The 16,189-nt window shown below is 37.7% G+C and overlaps 1 protein-coding gene across 1 annotated transcript; it reads right to left on the bottom strand.

The window, feature by feature from the left end:
• Window positions 1–4,074: 4,074 nt before the first annotated feature.
• On the bottom strand, window positions 4,075–15,766 carry LOC122969042. The gene is made up of 10 exons (XM_044334618.1): window positions 15,409–15,766; window positions 14,441–14,633; window positions 10,877–11,045; window positions 9,152–9,245; window positions 7,045–7,086; window positions 6,820–6,873; window positions 5,914–6,041; window positions 5,469–5,604; window positions 5,303–5,373; window positions 4,075–4,454 (listed from the first exon to the last, which is right to left on the bottom strand). Exons 1-10 carry the CDS (start codon window positions 15,617–15,619, stop codon window positions 4,221–4,223), a joined length of 1,332 nt encoding a protein of 443 aa, XP_044190553.1. The 5' UTR covers window positions 15,620–15,766; the 3' UTR covers window positions 4,075–4,220.
• Between the last annotated feature and the right edge of the window lie 423 nt (window positions 15,767–16,189).

Genomic DNA, 16,189 nt, shown 5'->3' with positions numbered 1-16,189 from the left:
GAAACATGAAAGCAAACTTCACGGAAGTCTTTTACCAGCCGACACGCCCCCTTATTGGATATCAGTTATTGATTGGACGCTGCAGCTGTTCTGACTGATCTGATACATCACTGCAGTTTCATACCGAAGTGGAGACAGATTATATCATCATATAGTTAAAATCTATTAATTGTCGGTCTGATCAACAAAAGAACCATTAACAACTTTCCTCATGTATTAGAAAGATTTTTCTTTTAATGATCTATTATTTCCTCCATTAAACTGTTTCCTGCCGACAGACAGACTCTTCCTGACTTTAATTTTATCCATAATAACAGTTAAACACACTTATATTTTACATAATTTATCGTCATTTCCATTCAGTCACATGTGAGGCTGAAAATTCCTGAGTGTCGGGTTTGATATATATTGTTACATCATTTCCATTTGCCCTGAAACATTTAGCCAAATACATATTTTCCAGTGTTCAGAAGAAATTATCATATTCTGGGTAATTGAATAATGAATTCACTATCAGGATTATCAAAAAATACAGATACAAATAATCAATAAATAGTATAAACGCATTCCGCGAGTAGAAATGGTTCCTGTGCATCTGAGCAGGACACAGTATAAATGCAGAATGCAGGTTGTTATTTAGGTGTTTGTTAAACAGGTAACAGGCTGCAGAGAGGAAACAGCTGCTCTAGCGGTGATAACTGTGCACCTTTATTAGCATCAACACAGTACACGTGTGCAGACACAAACTCCATCACAAGTTTCTACAGCTGTTAAAGCCGACTGACAGCTGATCCAGCTGTGATCACCTGATCCAGCTGTGATCAGCTGTCGCCGTCATCAGAAACAGACGTCGCTTCACATGAGCTTCAGAGGAGAGGACGTCTCATGTCTCTTAAAACAAATTTCCTCGTTTCCTCTCTCCTCGCTTGGAAAAGATGCAAGTGAGGGAAACGTGGATGTGATTTAAGACTTCCTTCCCTACTTCTCACAATACCAACTCTATTTTGAATGGAATATAAATTTCTTCCTCTTGTCCTGATTCCAGCGCGGCTGCCACTGTTGAATTTCTTTGCATACAATACCCTTTCCTTCTGATTTTGAGAGACTAATATTTGTGTATGTTTTCTCTTTTAACAGCTTGTTTGTTTAGTTTGTCGACTCTTTCATTCCCTATAATGCCTGTATGTACGGGAACCCAAATGAATATGACCTCACCTACCTGTTTCCTTATTCTTGTGAATGTTTGCATACAAGGACTTTATTTGATTTGTTTTGTTCAACCCATTCTAAAGCCATCAAGAAGGCGTATAGTTCAACAGTATATACACTTAAGAAATTAGAAGCCCATCTAGATATCTCACCTTTTAACCATGAACTACATCTGCAGCACCTGTGTTTCCTGTTACCGGATTCTTTGATCCATCTGTAAAAACCTGCACATAGTCTTTATACTTAGTGTCATGGCTTGTAGCAGGAAATGGACCCAAATGCAGGATAGCAGGTCAAGCAATGCTGAAGACACTTTTTTAATGAATAGTCACAGGCAAAAACACAAAGCTGGCTGACCAGAACAAACCAGAACACAGAGCAAGAACAAAACAGAACCAATGATCCAACGAAACTCAACTGAAAACCAGACCTTAAATACAAACTAAACTAATCAGACAATGAGGAACAGATGACAAGACACAGGGGCAGGCTGGGAGCTGAGGAGCAGGGCAGGGCTGACGAGACTGATATAGGGCAGGTAAGAAGGTCATATGGTTTTGCTTGTTATATTTGGGTGGTGGGTTTAGAGGACTGCATTATTAATTAGCTTGTAGTGTTATGTGCTTAAGTTTATATAATTCTGGGACAGTTTGATTTATGCTGGGTTGTGATTCAGAGTATTGTCTTTTCTGGGTTTTGGTTTTCTGTTACTCTGTGTTTCCCTTGTGTGTTCATGTGACTTTGGATGCTGATCTTAACTTCCAGAAGCACATATCTAATATCTCCAAGACTGCCTTTTCATCATCAAGTTAGATGCTTCCTTTCACAGTCAGACTCTGAAAAGTTGCTTCATGCATTTATTTCTAATAGACTACATTACTGTAATGCACTTTTTTGCTGGACTGACAAAGCAGGTGTTAAATAAACTCCAGCTCATTCAGAATGCTGCAGCCACAGTATTAATTAAAACCAAAAGGTCTGAACATATCACTCTTATTTTATCTTCTCCACTGGCTCCACTTCTCATTGTTTTTAAATCTATGATTGGCTTAGCTCCATCCTACGTTGCTGACATGCTCACCGAGTAAACGCTGGACAGATCCCTTAGATCATCAAGCAAAGCAAGCAAAGATCATCTCTTAAAAGCAGACTAAAAACAAATTTTTCAAAGCTTTTAGTTAGGTTTAAAGTATGAGGTTAACAGGTAAAACTTTTATTTAGAATCATTATTATTATTATTCCCTTTTTATTGTAATACCTTATCTTATATGTCTTATATGTTTTTATCATCTATGATGCCATTTGCCTATGTTTTTTGCTTTTTATCATGAGGCACACTGAGTCTATGAAATGTGCTTTCTAAATAACCTTAACTTGACTTAAACAATCAGGAGCTCTAATGAACAGTGAAACATGTTTTTCTTGCTGTAATCATTCCTCTTGTTCATACTGACCATTAGAAGATCCCTTCATAATGACCTTACAATGTAGGCGATGGGGTTCAAAATCCACAGTCCTCATTCTGTGCAAAAATGTATTTAAAGGTGCAATAAATAAAATTCAGCCTCACTGGATGTCAGCAAACAACTATTTGCTTTGTAAGGACATAGTGGAGTAATGGCGACCTGAACAGCGAATGAAGTCACACTCCTTCTGTGTGTGTGTGTGTGTTGTAATCTGAGCCTCTCTGTTCTTTGTTTTGGTAGCCCGTTTGGACATGTGTGCATGTTACTGCATGTGAGTCCCTCTGTGTTCTCTATGTCAGTTTCCAAGAAGTCAGGTATACTAAAATATGTTTCTGAAAGGATTTTAGGCAAGAAATAAGCAATGCAGTTACAGAATCTTGAACCATATTTGATCAACACTGCCTAGTTTGACAGTTTGATCTGAGTTTGATGAGTCTGTTCAAGGACCGCTTTCTTTTTTTTTTTTCTGGGTAAACAATACACACATTTGTTTTGGTCTAAAATGTTGGTGCTACAGTGTCACATGCAGTGGCTGAATGTTGTGCATTGCAACTTTAAAAGTTTATCTGAAGCTAATATGAAGCTTCAGCGTCCAAATGAGTCAAATCAAGTAGATATCTTTCAACGTTACAGTCTTTTTAGTGCCAAAGTTCCTCTATTTGTTACTATACTTCCACCTGCAGCTCAACAGGGAAACACTGTCCAAGGAAACAAAAAGATGAAATTTGATGCTAAAAAGACTGATATCCACTTGATATGACTAACTCAGACTGCCAAAGCCTCCAACAAGTCCTCCAAATTAAAGTTGTACCTGCACTCCAAAATAACCCATTGGATTGTTTTCAGAACAACCTATTGGAGCATAATGTGCCACTTTCCAAAACAGGAGTTTAATATGCCACTTTCAAAACCATTAAAAACTCACTATTAAAAAATAATAATGTTTTCTGATGTGACAACGCTGTGCTTAAGGTCTGGTTCGGTTTATGCACAAAAACCACTTGGTTAGGATTAGGGAAAGATCATGGCTGGGGTTAAAATGATCACTTGAAACGTGGTTAATACTTCCTTAAACATGACACTCATGGTTGAAACGTGTCCATTATTGCCCTTAAAACTAATTATCTTGCTATCCACCCAACCCACCTCCTTCTACTAAGAAAGTCACCTATGTCATCTAAACTGCGACACTTCCCTGGGAACTAGGGCATCTAGATGGCATCTGTCATTCAAATGTAACATTTTTGGTGCACGAATTTACAACATATAGTGTCCTTTTTCTTGGGAGGACAGGCTCAAAGCCTAATATAAGCTTCAGATAAACTTTTAAATGCATTTTTGCACAAAATGACTGCATGGACACACTGTGGATTATGAAGGGGATCTTTTAATAGCCAGTATGAAGAGGAGGAATGATTACAGCCTGGAAAACCTCTTTCACTGTTCACATTGGCACCTGACTGTTGTGTTAAGACACAATGGAAAAATGGTGAAACTGGTCCTTAATATATAATTGACTCTATAATAAATGAAGAGCTGATTACATTATGAGTGTGTTTCGGGCTGCATCAAGCTGAGTCCCTGCACAACGAGACACAGAAGCTCCAGCAGCACTTCTGGTGAGAAATCTGGTGTGTCCCACTGAGCTCTCAGCTCTGTCAGCGTCTGATCGGTCAAACAGAGGAGCTCGGCCACCCAGCGGAGCTCTCCTTCTTCCTGCAGGGAGACGGGCAGAGACTCTGGGAGTTTGACCTGAGCGTTCTCCTCCAGACCGTTCACCTGGACAACAAGACAAGACACAGATAGACAGAGAAAGATGTTCTTGAATGTTGCTGTGATGAGATCAATACTATAATAGCAACATTTAGAGTATGTCAGTCCTTCCAGGAAATTGTGATTTTGCAAACACAATAATTAACACAAATTCAAGAAATCTCCACAATATTTTCGAGAGCTTGCAATTTCATGAAATAACCTCAACTTTTCCGCATGAAATGGCCAAATCACTTGGGATTCGCTTGTGATTTTGACCAGTTGTGGCATTTGGTGTGGTGGTAACTTACATCATCGCAGCACATTCAGCAAGGATTCAGGTGAAAGATGGACAAATCTCACCTATCAACAAAAATAATGCCATAGACCGAGCAAAACATTTCCCAAATGTTCCCAAAGGAGGTTTGATTCAGTTAGTCAGAAGAACACAAGCTGATGTTGTTCAGACAGCAAAGATGGATCTAATCTACCTCATACATAAAAATGGGCACTTTGGAAATGAAACTATATTTTTTACATTAATAGATTTGTAGGATTTTATGTGGCGCTATTGTTGAGGTGAAAGTTTATTTAAAAAAGGCTTATAAATGGATTATTTAAAAATTAGCACTGAAACGTAGTAGTTCTATGATGCATACCTACCACTTTTCATTGGTAGTAGGTTTTTTTAAAATCATATTTTCCTTTGCTTGCAATTTTTCCAAATCCCTGCAATTTTACAGCAAAAATACAATGCAATAAAAAATTGCAAATCTTATCGCAATTGTTTGAGAACAGCCATTGCAAAATTAAACATTTTAAACTGAAATCCTGGAGGGACTGGCATGTAGATGTTGGTGAGGGAATAAACCAACCAGCTGCTGGAGGACTCTCAGTGTTTTAGAATCGCAGGTAGCCAGAAGAGCTGCAGCATCATCTGGTAGACCTGGGGAGAAAATATAGCAGAGAAAAATCTTTAATTTTATTCATCATGTGCTGTAGATTCTGTCAAATCAGTGTGTAGTGTGTGTTGGTCCATACCATCCATGGCGCTGACTAGCAGGTAAGCAGCATTCTTCTGAGAATTGGAGACTTCAGAAACATCAAGAAGATCCATGAATGAAGAGACAGCTGGAGACTCTGGACGCTCAAACACTCCTTTACTGCTCTGAGCCAACTGAAGAGAGGAAACAGAAGAAGAGATGTGTCTGCTGACTGGCTGCTGCTTTCATCCTGAACTACAACTTTCTCCAGTCTCCAGTCAGTGATAAAGTTGAAGTCAAACCTTAAAGGACAGGTTACGGTTGTTTCAAGTCTGTCTTAATGCAGTACTGACGTGACCATACGTGCTATTTATTCATTTTTAAAGATCACAAACATATATCATGTCTCTAGTAAGTGTTAAATGTTCCCTTCAGAAACCTCTGGAGGACCACACAGAGCTTCACACAGGTTTCACTATGACTGTTGAGAACATTGGTCTTACTGTTTCCACCAGTAGAGAGAGAGCTTCTCTGTCATGCAGAAGCTCACTGAGTGTTTTCAGCAGATCACGACGTCTCGACTCATGAAGTTCTTCCAGCGGCTGGAGAAGAGCTGCTTTCTGAAATATGCCTGCAGGAAACACAGCAGCAGGTAGTGTCATTACGCTTCTGTCTTCTCAAATGATGATTGATAACAACCTCAAACTTTTCTCATAATAACAAATTGAGGATCTCATAATTATGAGAAAACTATCTCATAATTATAATTATTAATAATTATAAGATACTTAAATATGACTATGAGATAAGGTCTCCAATTTATTTTTCTTTGGTGAACGCAATGTCCTTCCATAACTTCCTGCATTGCACTGATGATAATAATAATAATAATAATAACAATAATAATAATAATAATGATAACAATATTCTGCCAGTCACTCCATGAAATTGTTATTTTGCGATCACAATCATTAACACAAATTCAAGAAATCGCCACAATGTTTGTGATTTGCGAGAGCTTGCAGTTTTGCTGAATTACCACAACTCTTCCACATGAAATGGGCAAATCAACAGACTGCTTGTGATTTGGACCAATTGTGGCATTTTGTGTCATGGTAGTGTGCAGGAAGTGATTAGATATGAGTCTTCATTGGTAGCAGTTTTTTTTAAAAATCACATTATTTTCCTTTGCTTTTCCAAATTCTTGCAATTTTACTGCAAAGAGAGCACATGAAATATCACAAATTTTATGGCAATTTTTGAGAAAAACCACCACAAAATCAATGATGAATGACAGGTTTTTCAGGCGATGACTGATCTTGTTGATGATGTAGAAGTCTCAGAAACTCAGGCATCGAATATGATTTAAATAGAGTTACACTGTGAAGACATTTAAGACTCAAACTGACCTTCCGTCAGTTGTTGCAGCGTCTCGTCTCCGTCTGTGCTGACCTTTAACCATCCTGCCGAGGTTTCCATGGTGTCAATTTATAAGTTATTGGATATAAGATGGAGTCAACAACAGCAGCATCAGTATGACAGTGAAGACAGAGATGAGCAGTAAACAACAGAACTGAACTTCTGATTTCTCAGTAAAAATACGTTTAAAAGTTGATAGAAAGCTAAAAACAGACCTTTGTTGTAACGTTCCATTGTGATGAACTGAGGTGGAATTCCTGAACAAAAGGGAAGAAGAAGTTATGAAGTTATGACTCCGTCTCCACCTGCTGTTATATTAACCTGTGATGTCTATCTGGATTCAAACACCAGACGTATAAACACACAGAAACAAAAGAATCTTATATTTTCAAAGGCAGAATGTGCTCATCTCACTTGTCTTCACACCTGTAAACATGTTTTTAGAGACAACTGTGAGTGATGTGACGAGGTGGAGATGAAAAATAAATAAATAACATTGGTAGTCTGCCAGTTTTACTGATTGAGAGATTATTGTGCTCAGATTTGTAGAATGTCCATCAAATGCTCATTTATACAGTTATTTTTTATTAATTTGTGTAATTAATTTCCTTTTAATTGAACATTGGAGGCCTCATTTTATTTCATGTTAATGTTCCTTTCATTTTTTATCATTTATTGTGCTGAATTTAAAATCCTTCTCCTCACCTACAAAGCCCTTAATGGTCAGGCACCATCACATCTTAAAAAGCTCATAGTACCATATTACTCCACTAGAACACTGTGCTCCCAGAATGCAGGCTTACTGGTGGTTCCTACAGTCTCCAAAACCAGAATGGGAGGCAGAGCCTTCAGCTATCAGGCTCCTCTCCTGTGGAACCATCTTCCAGATTAGGTCCGGGGGGCAGACACCCTCTCTATGTTTAAGAGTAGGCTTAAAACTTTCCTTTTTGATAAAGCTTATAGTTAGGGTTTGCCAGGCTGGATCGGCCCTTAGTTATGCTGCTATAGGCCTAGACTGCTGGGGGACTTCCCACCAGGCTGGATCAGCCCTTAGTTATGCTGCTATAGGCCTAGACTGCTGGGGGACTTCCCACCAGGCTGGATCAGCCCTTAGTTATGCTGCTTTAGGCCTAGACTGCTGGGGGACTTCCCACCAGGCTGGATCAGCCCTTAGTTATGCTGCTATAGGCCTAGACTGCTGGGGAGACTTCCCATGATGCACTGAGCTCCTCGCTCCTCCTCCTCCTCTCCATCTGTATGTATTTGTATACCATTACTGCATGTTACTAACTTGACTTCTTCCCTAGAGTTCTTTGTGCTTTCTCATCCACAGGAAACCCCAGGGACCAGGCTTTGGCCCGTGGCAGTGGGGATGTTCTTCTCCTGCCATTGCTGCTGTTTGTTGTTGCTAGTCATGTATCTATTGTTGTTGTTGTTGTTGTTGTTTTTGTTGTTCCTACTTCTCTGTGTCTCCTATTAAAGGGGAGTTTTTCCTCACCACTGTCACCAAGTGCTGCTCATGGGGGAATTGTTGGGTCTGTAAATTAAAGAGTATTGTCTTGACCTGCTCTATGTGAAAAGTGCCCTGAGATTTTGTTGTGATTTGGCGCTATAGAAATAAAATTGAATTGAATTGAAATTAATTATTTATTAAATCAGTTTCCATATGAGTACTACAAACTAAGTTATCAGTCATCTTTCTGACATTTAATAATGATGACTGAGTTATTACAGCTGATGATGTTTCGCCGGATCATGTAGTGAATTAAGGATATCTTCACAGAGAAAGAACTTGTCTGTAGCTTTTAGTTACAGATGAGTAGTGAGTTATAATGGTTTATAACTCACTATAATGTAGTTATAAGCAGATATAAGGACATTTTAGGTGTTTATTTAGTCCAGTATTTTATAACTTCTCCTATGAAGACCTATTTTATATTATGACAGCTGTGTTTTATTATATTGTCATTATCTGTTCATACGGTGGGAAATACTTCAGGGTGTCAACAGGAGGTGTTATGATTGTTGACTATTACATTAATAAACACTTATATCTACCGACAGCTACATCATAGTGAATTATAAACCATTTATTATCTCTTTATAGACTGATTTTTAATACATAATAAAGAGTTAAAAACATGTATTTACTCTTTATAGACTAATTATTACTGATAAATAGGTGGGGGTAAACAAAAAGAGATAGCTTCTGTCTTTTCTTTAAAAGAACGTGTTCAAACTGTGCAGATGTGATTTACAGCAGCACTAACATGAGTTATGTGGGTGAGTAGAGACGCAGTAACAGAGAGAGTTGTGTCTCACCCAGAATCTTGTCCTCGGTGGTGATCTCCATCAGGCTGTAAGCGATGGTGACATCTTCGGGAATAGTGAAGCGTATCTCCTCCTTCTTCTTCAACTGAAGGAACAAACACAGCAGGATCACTGAGACACGTTTACACTCACACATTTCAGGTGTCTCGTATCAGGATAAAATCCACATGAGATTTAAAGGATAATTCTGGTGATTTTCTTAATTTTTCTTCCTGACATGGAAATACTTTTCAGAGACTGAAACTGTGATTGCTGTTATTATTCTTTGGAGCCGTTTCTAAACAAACTAATGTGGGTCTACGGCACAGAGGAATACGATATGTCAGGCTTTGGATACACACACAATACTTGTTAGTTGATCAATTCATTGTTGGTTTGGATCCAAACATGAAGAAAAAAATGTAGCAAATCAATAGAATGATCCCTAGATACATTTACACTCAGCTTTTTTGAGATCTGATAGCTATCTGATCCAAGACGCATGAAGTGAACTAAAACTCAAATCCTCTCAGCTTTCATACAGTTTGATCAAGTAAAGAGATTTTTTTTAGAGCAAAGTCCATTTACTTGGAGAGTTTGGAGGTTTACTTCAAAATAATCCTCAACAGATTCATCATTTCACTTCTCATCAAACTCATGATGGAAAGATTTTGGATGAAAGGATGAAAATCAATGCAGCAGTTTAACTTTTCACAAGTGATAGACAATACAGCTTGTGACGAAGGGTCCCAGGGAGACTTAGCTTAACTTTAATAAAGGATCACAAGCCCAAATGGTTGGGAACTGTTGTCCTAGATGACTATGATACAGAGACAGAAGTGAGCACATACTTTCTGAGACATGTTTTGAAAATTTCAAAATTGTAGAAAATAAAATTATTGTTCACAATGAATAATACAAATAACTTTTTTAATCCTCAGCTGGTTCTTTAAGGTAATCTTAAGTGTAATTCTTAGAAGTTTGATGAATACGGGCCCAGACGGTCCAGGTATCATCAGATCATTCATAATTCATTTGTAATTCAAAAACCAAAAAACAGTAAATCTGTTATTTGTTTCAAAACAAAAAAACATTTTTGGTGTCAGAATCAAATAACGAAAAACCAATCAAACCTGGCCCGTTTTTGTTTTTTGCCGATTCGTTTTATCGTTATTCCCTTTTGGATTGAATATCGAACAGGTGACATCAAGCCAATTCGTTTTTTCATTTTAAACCAAAAATGAAATCATGTGATCTATTCCTTTTTTGTTTCCAAACAAAAATCCAGAAAACCAAATTCAAAAGACTGTGCAATTTTGGTTTAGAAATCAAGTATTTTTGTCAGTTTTGTACGATAGCGGAAGCGGCTACATTAGCCTACCCATGATCCTCAGCGACCGTTTCTATGGTGAAGACGCCAGTGATTTTCTTTTTTGAACCTGAGGACAAGACTGGTGTCTTCATGTTGTTCTTGACTGTTTGCTTGTTGAGAATCACCAGTTTTTATTTTCTTTTGTCAAAAAATTTCCATCTTCTTTACTTTACATGTTGTTTTTCTGCTTGAACATGAATCTTGACTGGCTTCTGATTGTGAAAACATTCTTGTCAGTTTATTGTTCTTCCATGAAATAGACTTTGATTCCAATCATCAGCCAGTTAGAAGTTATTTGTAGCTCATATCTTTTGTCAGTAGTTTTTATTCTTTCTAGTTTTTCTCTCAGAGACACAAACACTCACCTGCAGCGAACACTTGAATTTTTCACAAATTGCCGGCACAAAGTGGTTAATCTTTACGGCTTTGCCATAAAACGTGACAGGAGCAGTGTTGTAGACCGTCTGGTAAACAAAAGTCAGCTTCTCCTTCTCCTTTAGTTTCAGCGTTTTCAACACCCCCTCCTTTATCTTCCTGCAGGGAACACAGATGGGAGGAGGACAAGGGTGGGACGAGGAGGAGGAGGAAGAGGAGGAGGAGGTGGAAATATTTAATGAAATGTGAGAATCTGCGATGAAACATGTTGCTGACATCACACTGTGTCCTTGTTTTGTTAGGTCACAGGTAGCTGCTGTATTTCTGAATAAGAGTCAGTGGACATTTACAGCATATACTGTATAATATTATTATACAACAGAAAATACATATAATAGCTGTTTTTTATCATCATAACAGGCAAATATTTAATTAAAGTATCTAGTTGCAAAATGTTTCCTACAGTATCTGCTTGTGGCAACAGCAGTATGATTAACATGTTTTATATAATTAATATATAAAGAGGTAATTAATGAATGTAAATATGGTACATTGAACAGATGAAAAAGTGCCAACCATATTTATTATTTATTGTTTATTTGGATCCCCATTAGTTGTTAGCATGGCAACAGCTACTGTTCCGAGGGCCATTTTAAGAGCATAAACACGTGCTTTCACATACTTGATTACATAAATCAAGATCAGTATGAATTTGGTCTATACTTCCTCTCACTGAACACCAAGATGTGCTGCTCTATTCTGCCTTAACTGAAGCTTGTGCAACTCTTTTCATGTCTATATCACTCGAGCACTGATCAGTCATCTGCATTTAAAGCTGTGGTAGTGGAGTTACCCTTCTTCTGGGCATGCTGAAATTAAACAGCATAAAACATGAACATCTGAAGGATTATAACTTTAAAGTTTGGAAACGTTGATTTAAAATTAGCAGGGCATGTTTACTTTTTCAATATTTAACCAAAAGCAAAATCTCGTCTTAAACGTGTCCAAAATATTTTATGAGTCAAACACTTGGTAGGACTCCAGCAGGATGTGAACCCTGACATCAACCAGCCAACCTGAAGTCTGACCTCTGAGTTCCAACATAACACTTCCTGCCCCAGATAAAACGTTATTAGATGAAATATATATACACACTCAATGAGCACTTTATCAGGAACACCAGTTCGCCAGCTTATTCATGCAATTACCAAATCAGCTGATCATGTGGCAGAGCAAAGTATAAAATCCTGCAGATACAGGTCAGGAGCTTCAGTTAGTGTTCACATCAAACACCAGCATGAGGGAAATATGTACTCTCAGTGACTTTGACCAGCCAGTTTGAGTATTTCTGAAACTTCTGATCTCCTGGGATTTTCACACACAACAGTCTCTAGAGTTTATCAGTGAGCAGCAGTTCTGTGGAGGGAAACGCCTTGTGGATGAGAGAGATCAGAGGAGACTGACCAGACTGGCTGGAGCCGACAGAAAGGCTACGGTAACAACTATGGTGAGAAGAAAAACATCTCAGAATGCACAACATGTCAAACCTTGTGGCAGATGGGTTACAACAACTGCTCCTATCAGCCAAGAACAGAAATCTGAAGCTGCGGTGGACTCAGGCTCAGCAACACTGGACAGTTGAAGACTGAAAAACATAGACTGGTCTGAAGCATCTGCATTTCTGCTGAGGCAGCAGATGGTAGGATCAACAGCATGATCCATGGACCCAACCTGTCTTGTGTCAATAGTCCAGGCTGGTGGTGTGGGTGTAATGATGTGGGGAACATTTTCTTGGCACACTTGGGGCCCTTAAATACTAATCAAACATGGTTTGAATATCACATCTTATCTGATTATGCTGCTGACCATATGACTCTCTTTATGGCCACAATTCATTTGCTAATGGCTGATAACAAGATAACGCACCATGTCGTAAAGCGAAAGTCGTCTCAAACTGGTTCCATTATCAGTGAGTTCAGTGTACTTCAGTGGCCTCCCCAGTCCCCAGACATACATATCAGTCCCTCCAGGATTTCGTAGAGATTTTTTGTGATTATTGCTGCCAAAAATGTTTGATTTTGCTGCAGCTTTTCTCAAAAATTGCGATACAATTTGCATTATTGATACTATTGATACTATTGCAGTAAAATTGCAAGCAAAGGAAAATAATGCGATCTACCAATGAAGGGTCATATGTAATTACTTCCTTGGATAAAAAACATACACAACTATATAAGTGCTATTTTTTAAAATTTATTTTCTGAACATGAGAACCATGGACTCAAAGTTATATAAAAAAGGAAATACTGCACTTGAGTTCCATTTAAATGCGCTGCAATGATGTAAGTTACCACAACACCAAATGCCGACATTGGTCTGAATCACAAGCAGTCTGTTGATTTGTCTATTTCATGCAGAAAAGTTGTGGTAATTTAGCAAAATTGCAAGCTCTCACAAATATTGCAGATTTCTTGAATTTGTGTTGCTTATTGCGATCGCAAAATCGCAATTTCCTGGAGAGACTGACATTTAGATAATAGAACATCTTTAGGATGTGGTAGAATAGGAGATTTGCAGCATGAATGTGCAGCTGACAAATCTGGAGAAAGGATGTGAATCATGTCAACATGGACCAGAACCTCAAAGGAATGTTTGACGGAGCCAATGACTTGAAGAATTGAGGCTGTTTTGAGAGCAAAGGGACCCTATCAAGTGCTAGTGTAGTGTTCCTAATAAAGTGCTCACAATATTAAAAATAGGATTATAAAACCAAGATTGAAGCCTTTTTAAAAATCTGCTCTGAAGGAACCAAATGAGAGCAATAGTTAGCAGGTTTCAATGTTGACAAAATGTTTTGTTGAAGAAAGGTTTGGTGGAAAGTGTACTTGTCCAGACTGTACTGCAGTATGAGAAGTAAAGATAGATCAAAAAATAGATATTGTGTGTCAAGTTTTCATGACGAGATGAGATGAGATGAACTTTTATGTCCCGAGGGATACTTCAAAAGTGCTGGGTGGAGCTGCAATCAAGCATAAATGACAGTACAATAAAAGGATAAAAACTGTCTGTGTGCTGCAATCAAACAGTAAACAACATGACCAACATGATCAATGTCATTCCAACCAAACAATTCAGTGGTGCACTCTGACACCAGTTTATATTCAGCTAGAGGAGATAAGATATTGCACATAGCCATTAGGTATTGCACAACCCAAGGTAACAAAAGTGAAACACAGAACAAACATAAAAACTACTGTGCCTCCTGCCGTATTGTACCTCATTCATTGCCTATTGCACTGTGCTTGAGGTACTACCAAGGATAAGTAACTGCACATAAAGATGTGAAACATAATTCACTTTGCAATAGATAAAATCTTAACCATTTTATCTCCTCAATTATTATTCCAAAGAATTTAGTTTTTCAGACTTGAGGCATTTTGTTATTGTCATGTGAGATCTTTGATGACTTTTCAGTCTCACCAATAATTGAGATCTTCACATGTGGAAACAAAGCAGAGAAACTGGAGAACACTCAGAGACAAACAGAGACATACTTTTTTTCGCAGCTCTTCCCCAGTTTTTCAATGTCCACCGTCTTTTTCTTCAGATTGAAGGGGGACGCTCTATCTATAGCGTCCATTCCTGCAGCAACAGCAACTTTAGCTTCAACTTCTGCTGCTGCACGGCCTCCAATACGGACGCCTTTCAGGTTATGAAAATCCTCCATCAGAACCTCCTCTGTGCAGTCTGCAGGGACATTTTAAGTATTACATCATTTTCAATCATAATTTTGACTAATATCTCGACTAATTACTATTTAATAATTTTGATGAAGTGTGTCACAATTTTGACTAAACAGCTCATAATCTTAACAAAGTATCTCATAATTTTGACCAAAATCTCACAATTTTGACCAAAATCTCATAATTTAACTAAATATCTCATAATTTTAACTAAATATCTCATAATTTTGACTAAGTATCTCATAAATTTGACTAAATGTCTCATAATTTTTAATACGTATCTCATAATTTTGACCAAAATCTCATAATTTTAACTAAATATCTCATAATTTAACACAGTATCTCATAATTTTGACCAAAATCTTATAATTTTGACAAAATATCTTACAAATGTTACTAAATGTCTCATAATTTTGACTAAATATCTCACTTTTCATTAAGTATCTCATAAATTTTGACTACCAAAACAAAAAAATTTAATTGAAGTGTTTGCACGTCTATGTCATTCACACACAAGTACATTTACTCTAAAACTGTACTGATGTACACTTCGATGTACTTTTATGTACAATTACGTACATGTGAGGGCTATGGTTAAGAGTAAGATTTTACATAAAAAACATGATCTTATTAAATGTGAATAATACTTTTGTACTTTTACTGTGAAACTTTACATTGTATTTTAAATACAAGACTTCTATATGTAATTAAGTATTTTTAGAATGTGTTTTTGGTACTTTTACTGCTGTTTACATATGGTTTTGTGTCAGAATACGCACCTGGGAGGAAGTTGGGCTCCTGCAGCAGGTCGAGCAGTGTACGATTGATGATCGTGTACTTGACGATTGGCCAGAGGGTTTTCTCTCTGACTTTGACCAGAGTCAGCACGTCAATCTTCTGGTTGACATTTTCATTGTTGATGAGATTCTCCTCAGCACCCAGATTCTTCACAAGTGCTTTGGTTCTGGCTGCAAACATCTCTGTGGACATAAAAACACACCAAGTCCTTGTTTAACTGAGTTTACGGTCGGTTAAAAATCAGAGTTTCAGATCTCAACTCTTGAAAAAGAAGACAACAAAAATCTCAGCATGCAAAGCAGAAAGATCAGACTGACTCTATGATGCGTTTCCACTGTATTTTACTCTGTACTGAACTACTCTCTGAGTTGGAGTTTGAGCGAGGGTGAGGCTCTCATACATGCGCACAAACACACACACACACGCACACTGACACATGCAGGCAAAAACACATACAGGATGTGTTGCATATCATCAGCAGCTGCAGCAATGATCCTCAGTTTACTGCAGGAAGTCAACGCAGCAGAGCAGAAAACAAACTGACCCTTCATCTGAATGAAACTCTGCAAATATGAACTCTTATGTTTTACACATTAAATGACATCAGACTTAAACTGAGTACACGTGAGCAGAATTGTTATGAAAAATGAGTTGCAACAACTGTAATAGTCCAACTTCTTCTTCTGTTTTCACATTTCAACAAATCAAATGAAAATGTAAAAGAACTTTCATAACATTCAGTCGTCAGAATTTTTTATCTAA

This window comes from Thunnus albacares, chromosome 18, assembly GCF_914725855.1.
Source record: "Thunnus albacares chromosome 18, fThuAlb1.1, whole genome shotgun sequence".
NCBI lineage: Eukaryota > Metazoa > Chordata > Actinopteri > Scombriformes > Scombridae > Thunnus > Thunnus albacares.
The sequence above is the reverse complement of the archived record's forward strand: the minus strand, read 5'-3'. Positions and strand labels throughout refer to the sequence as shown.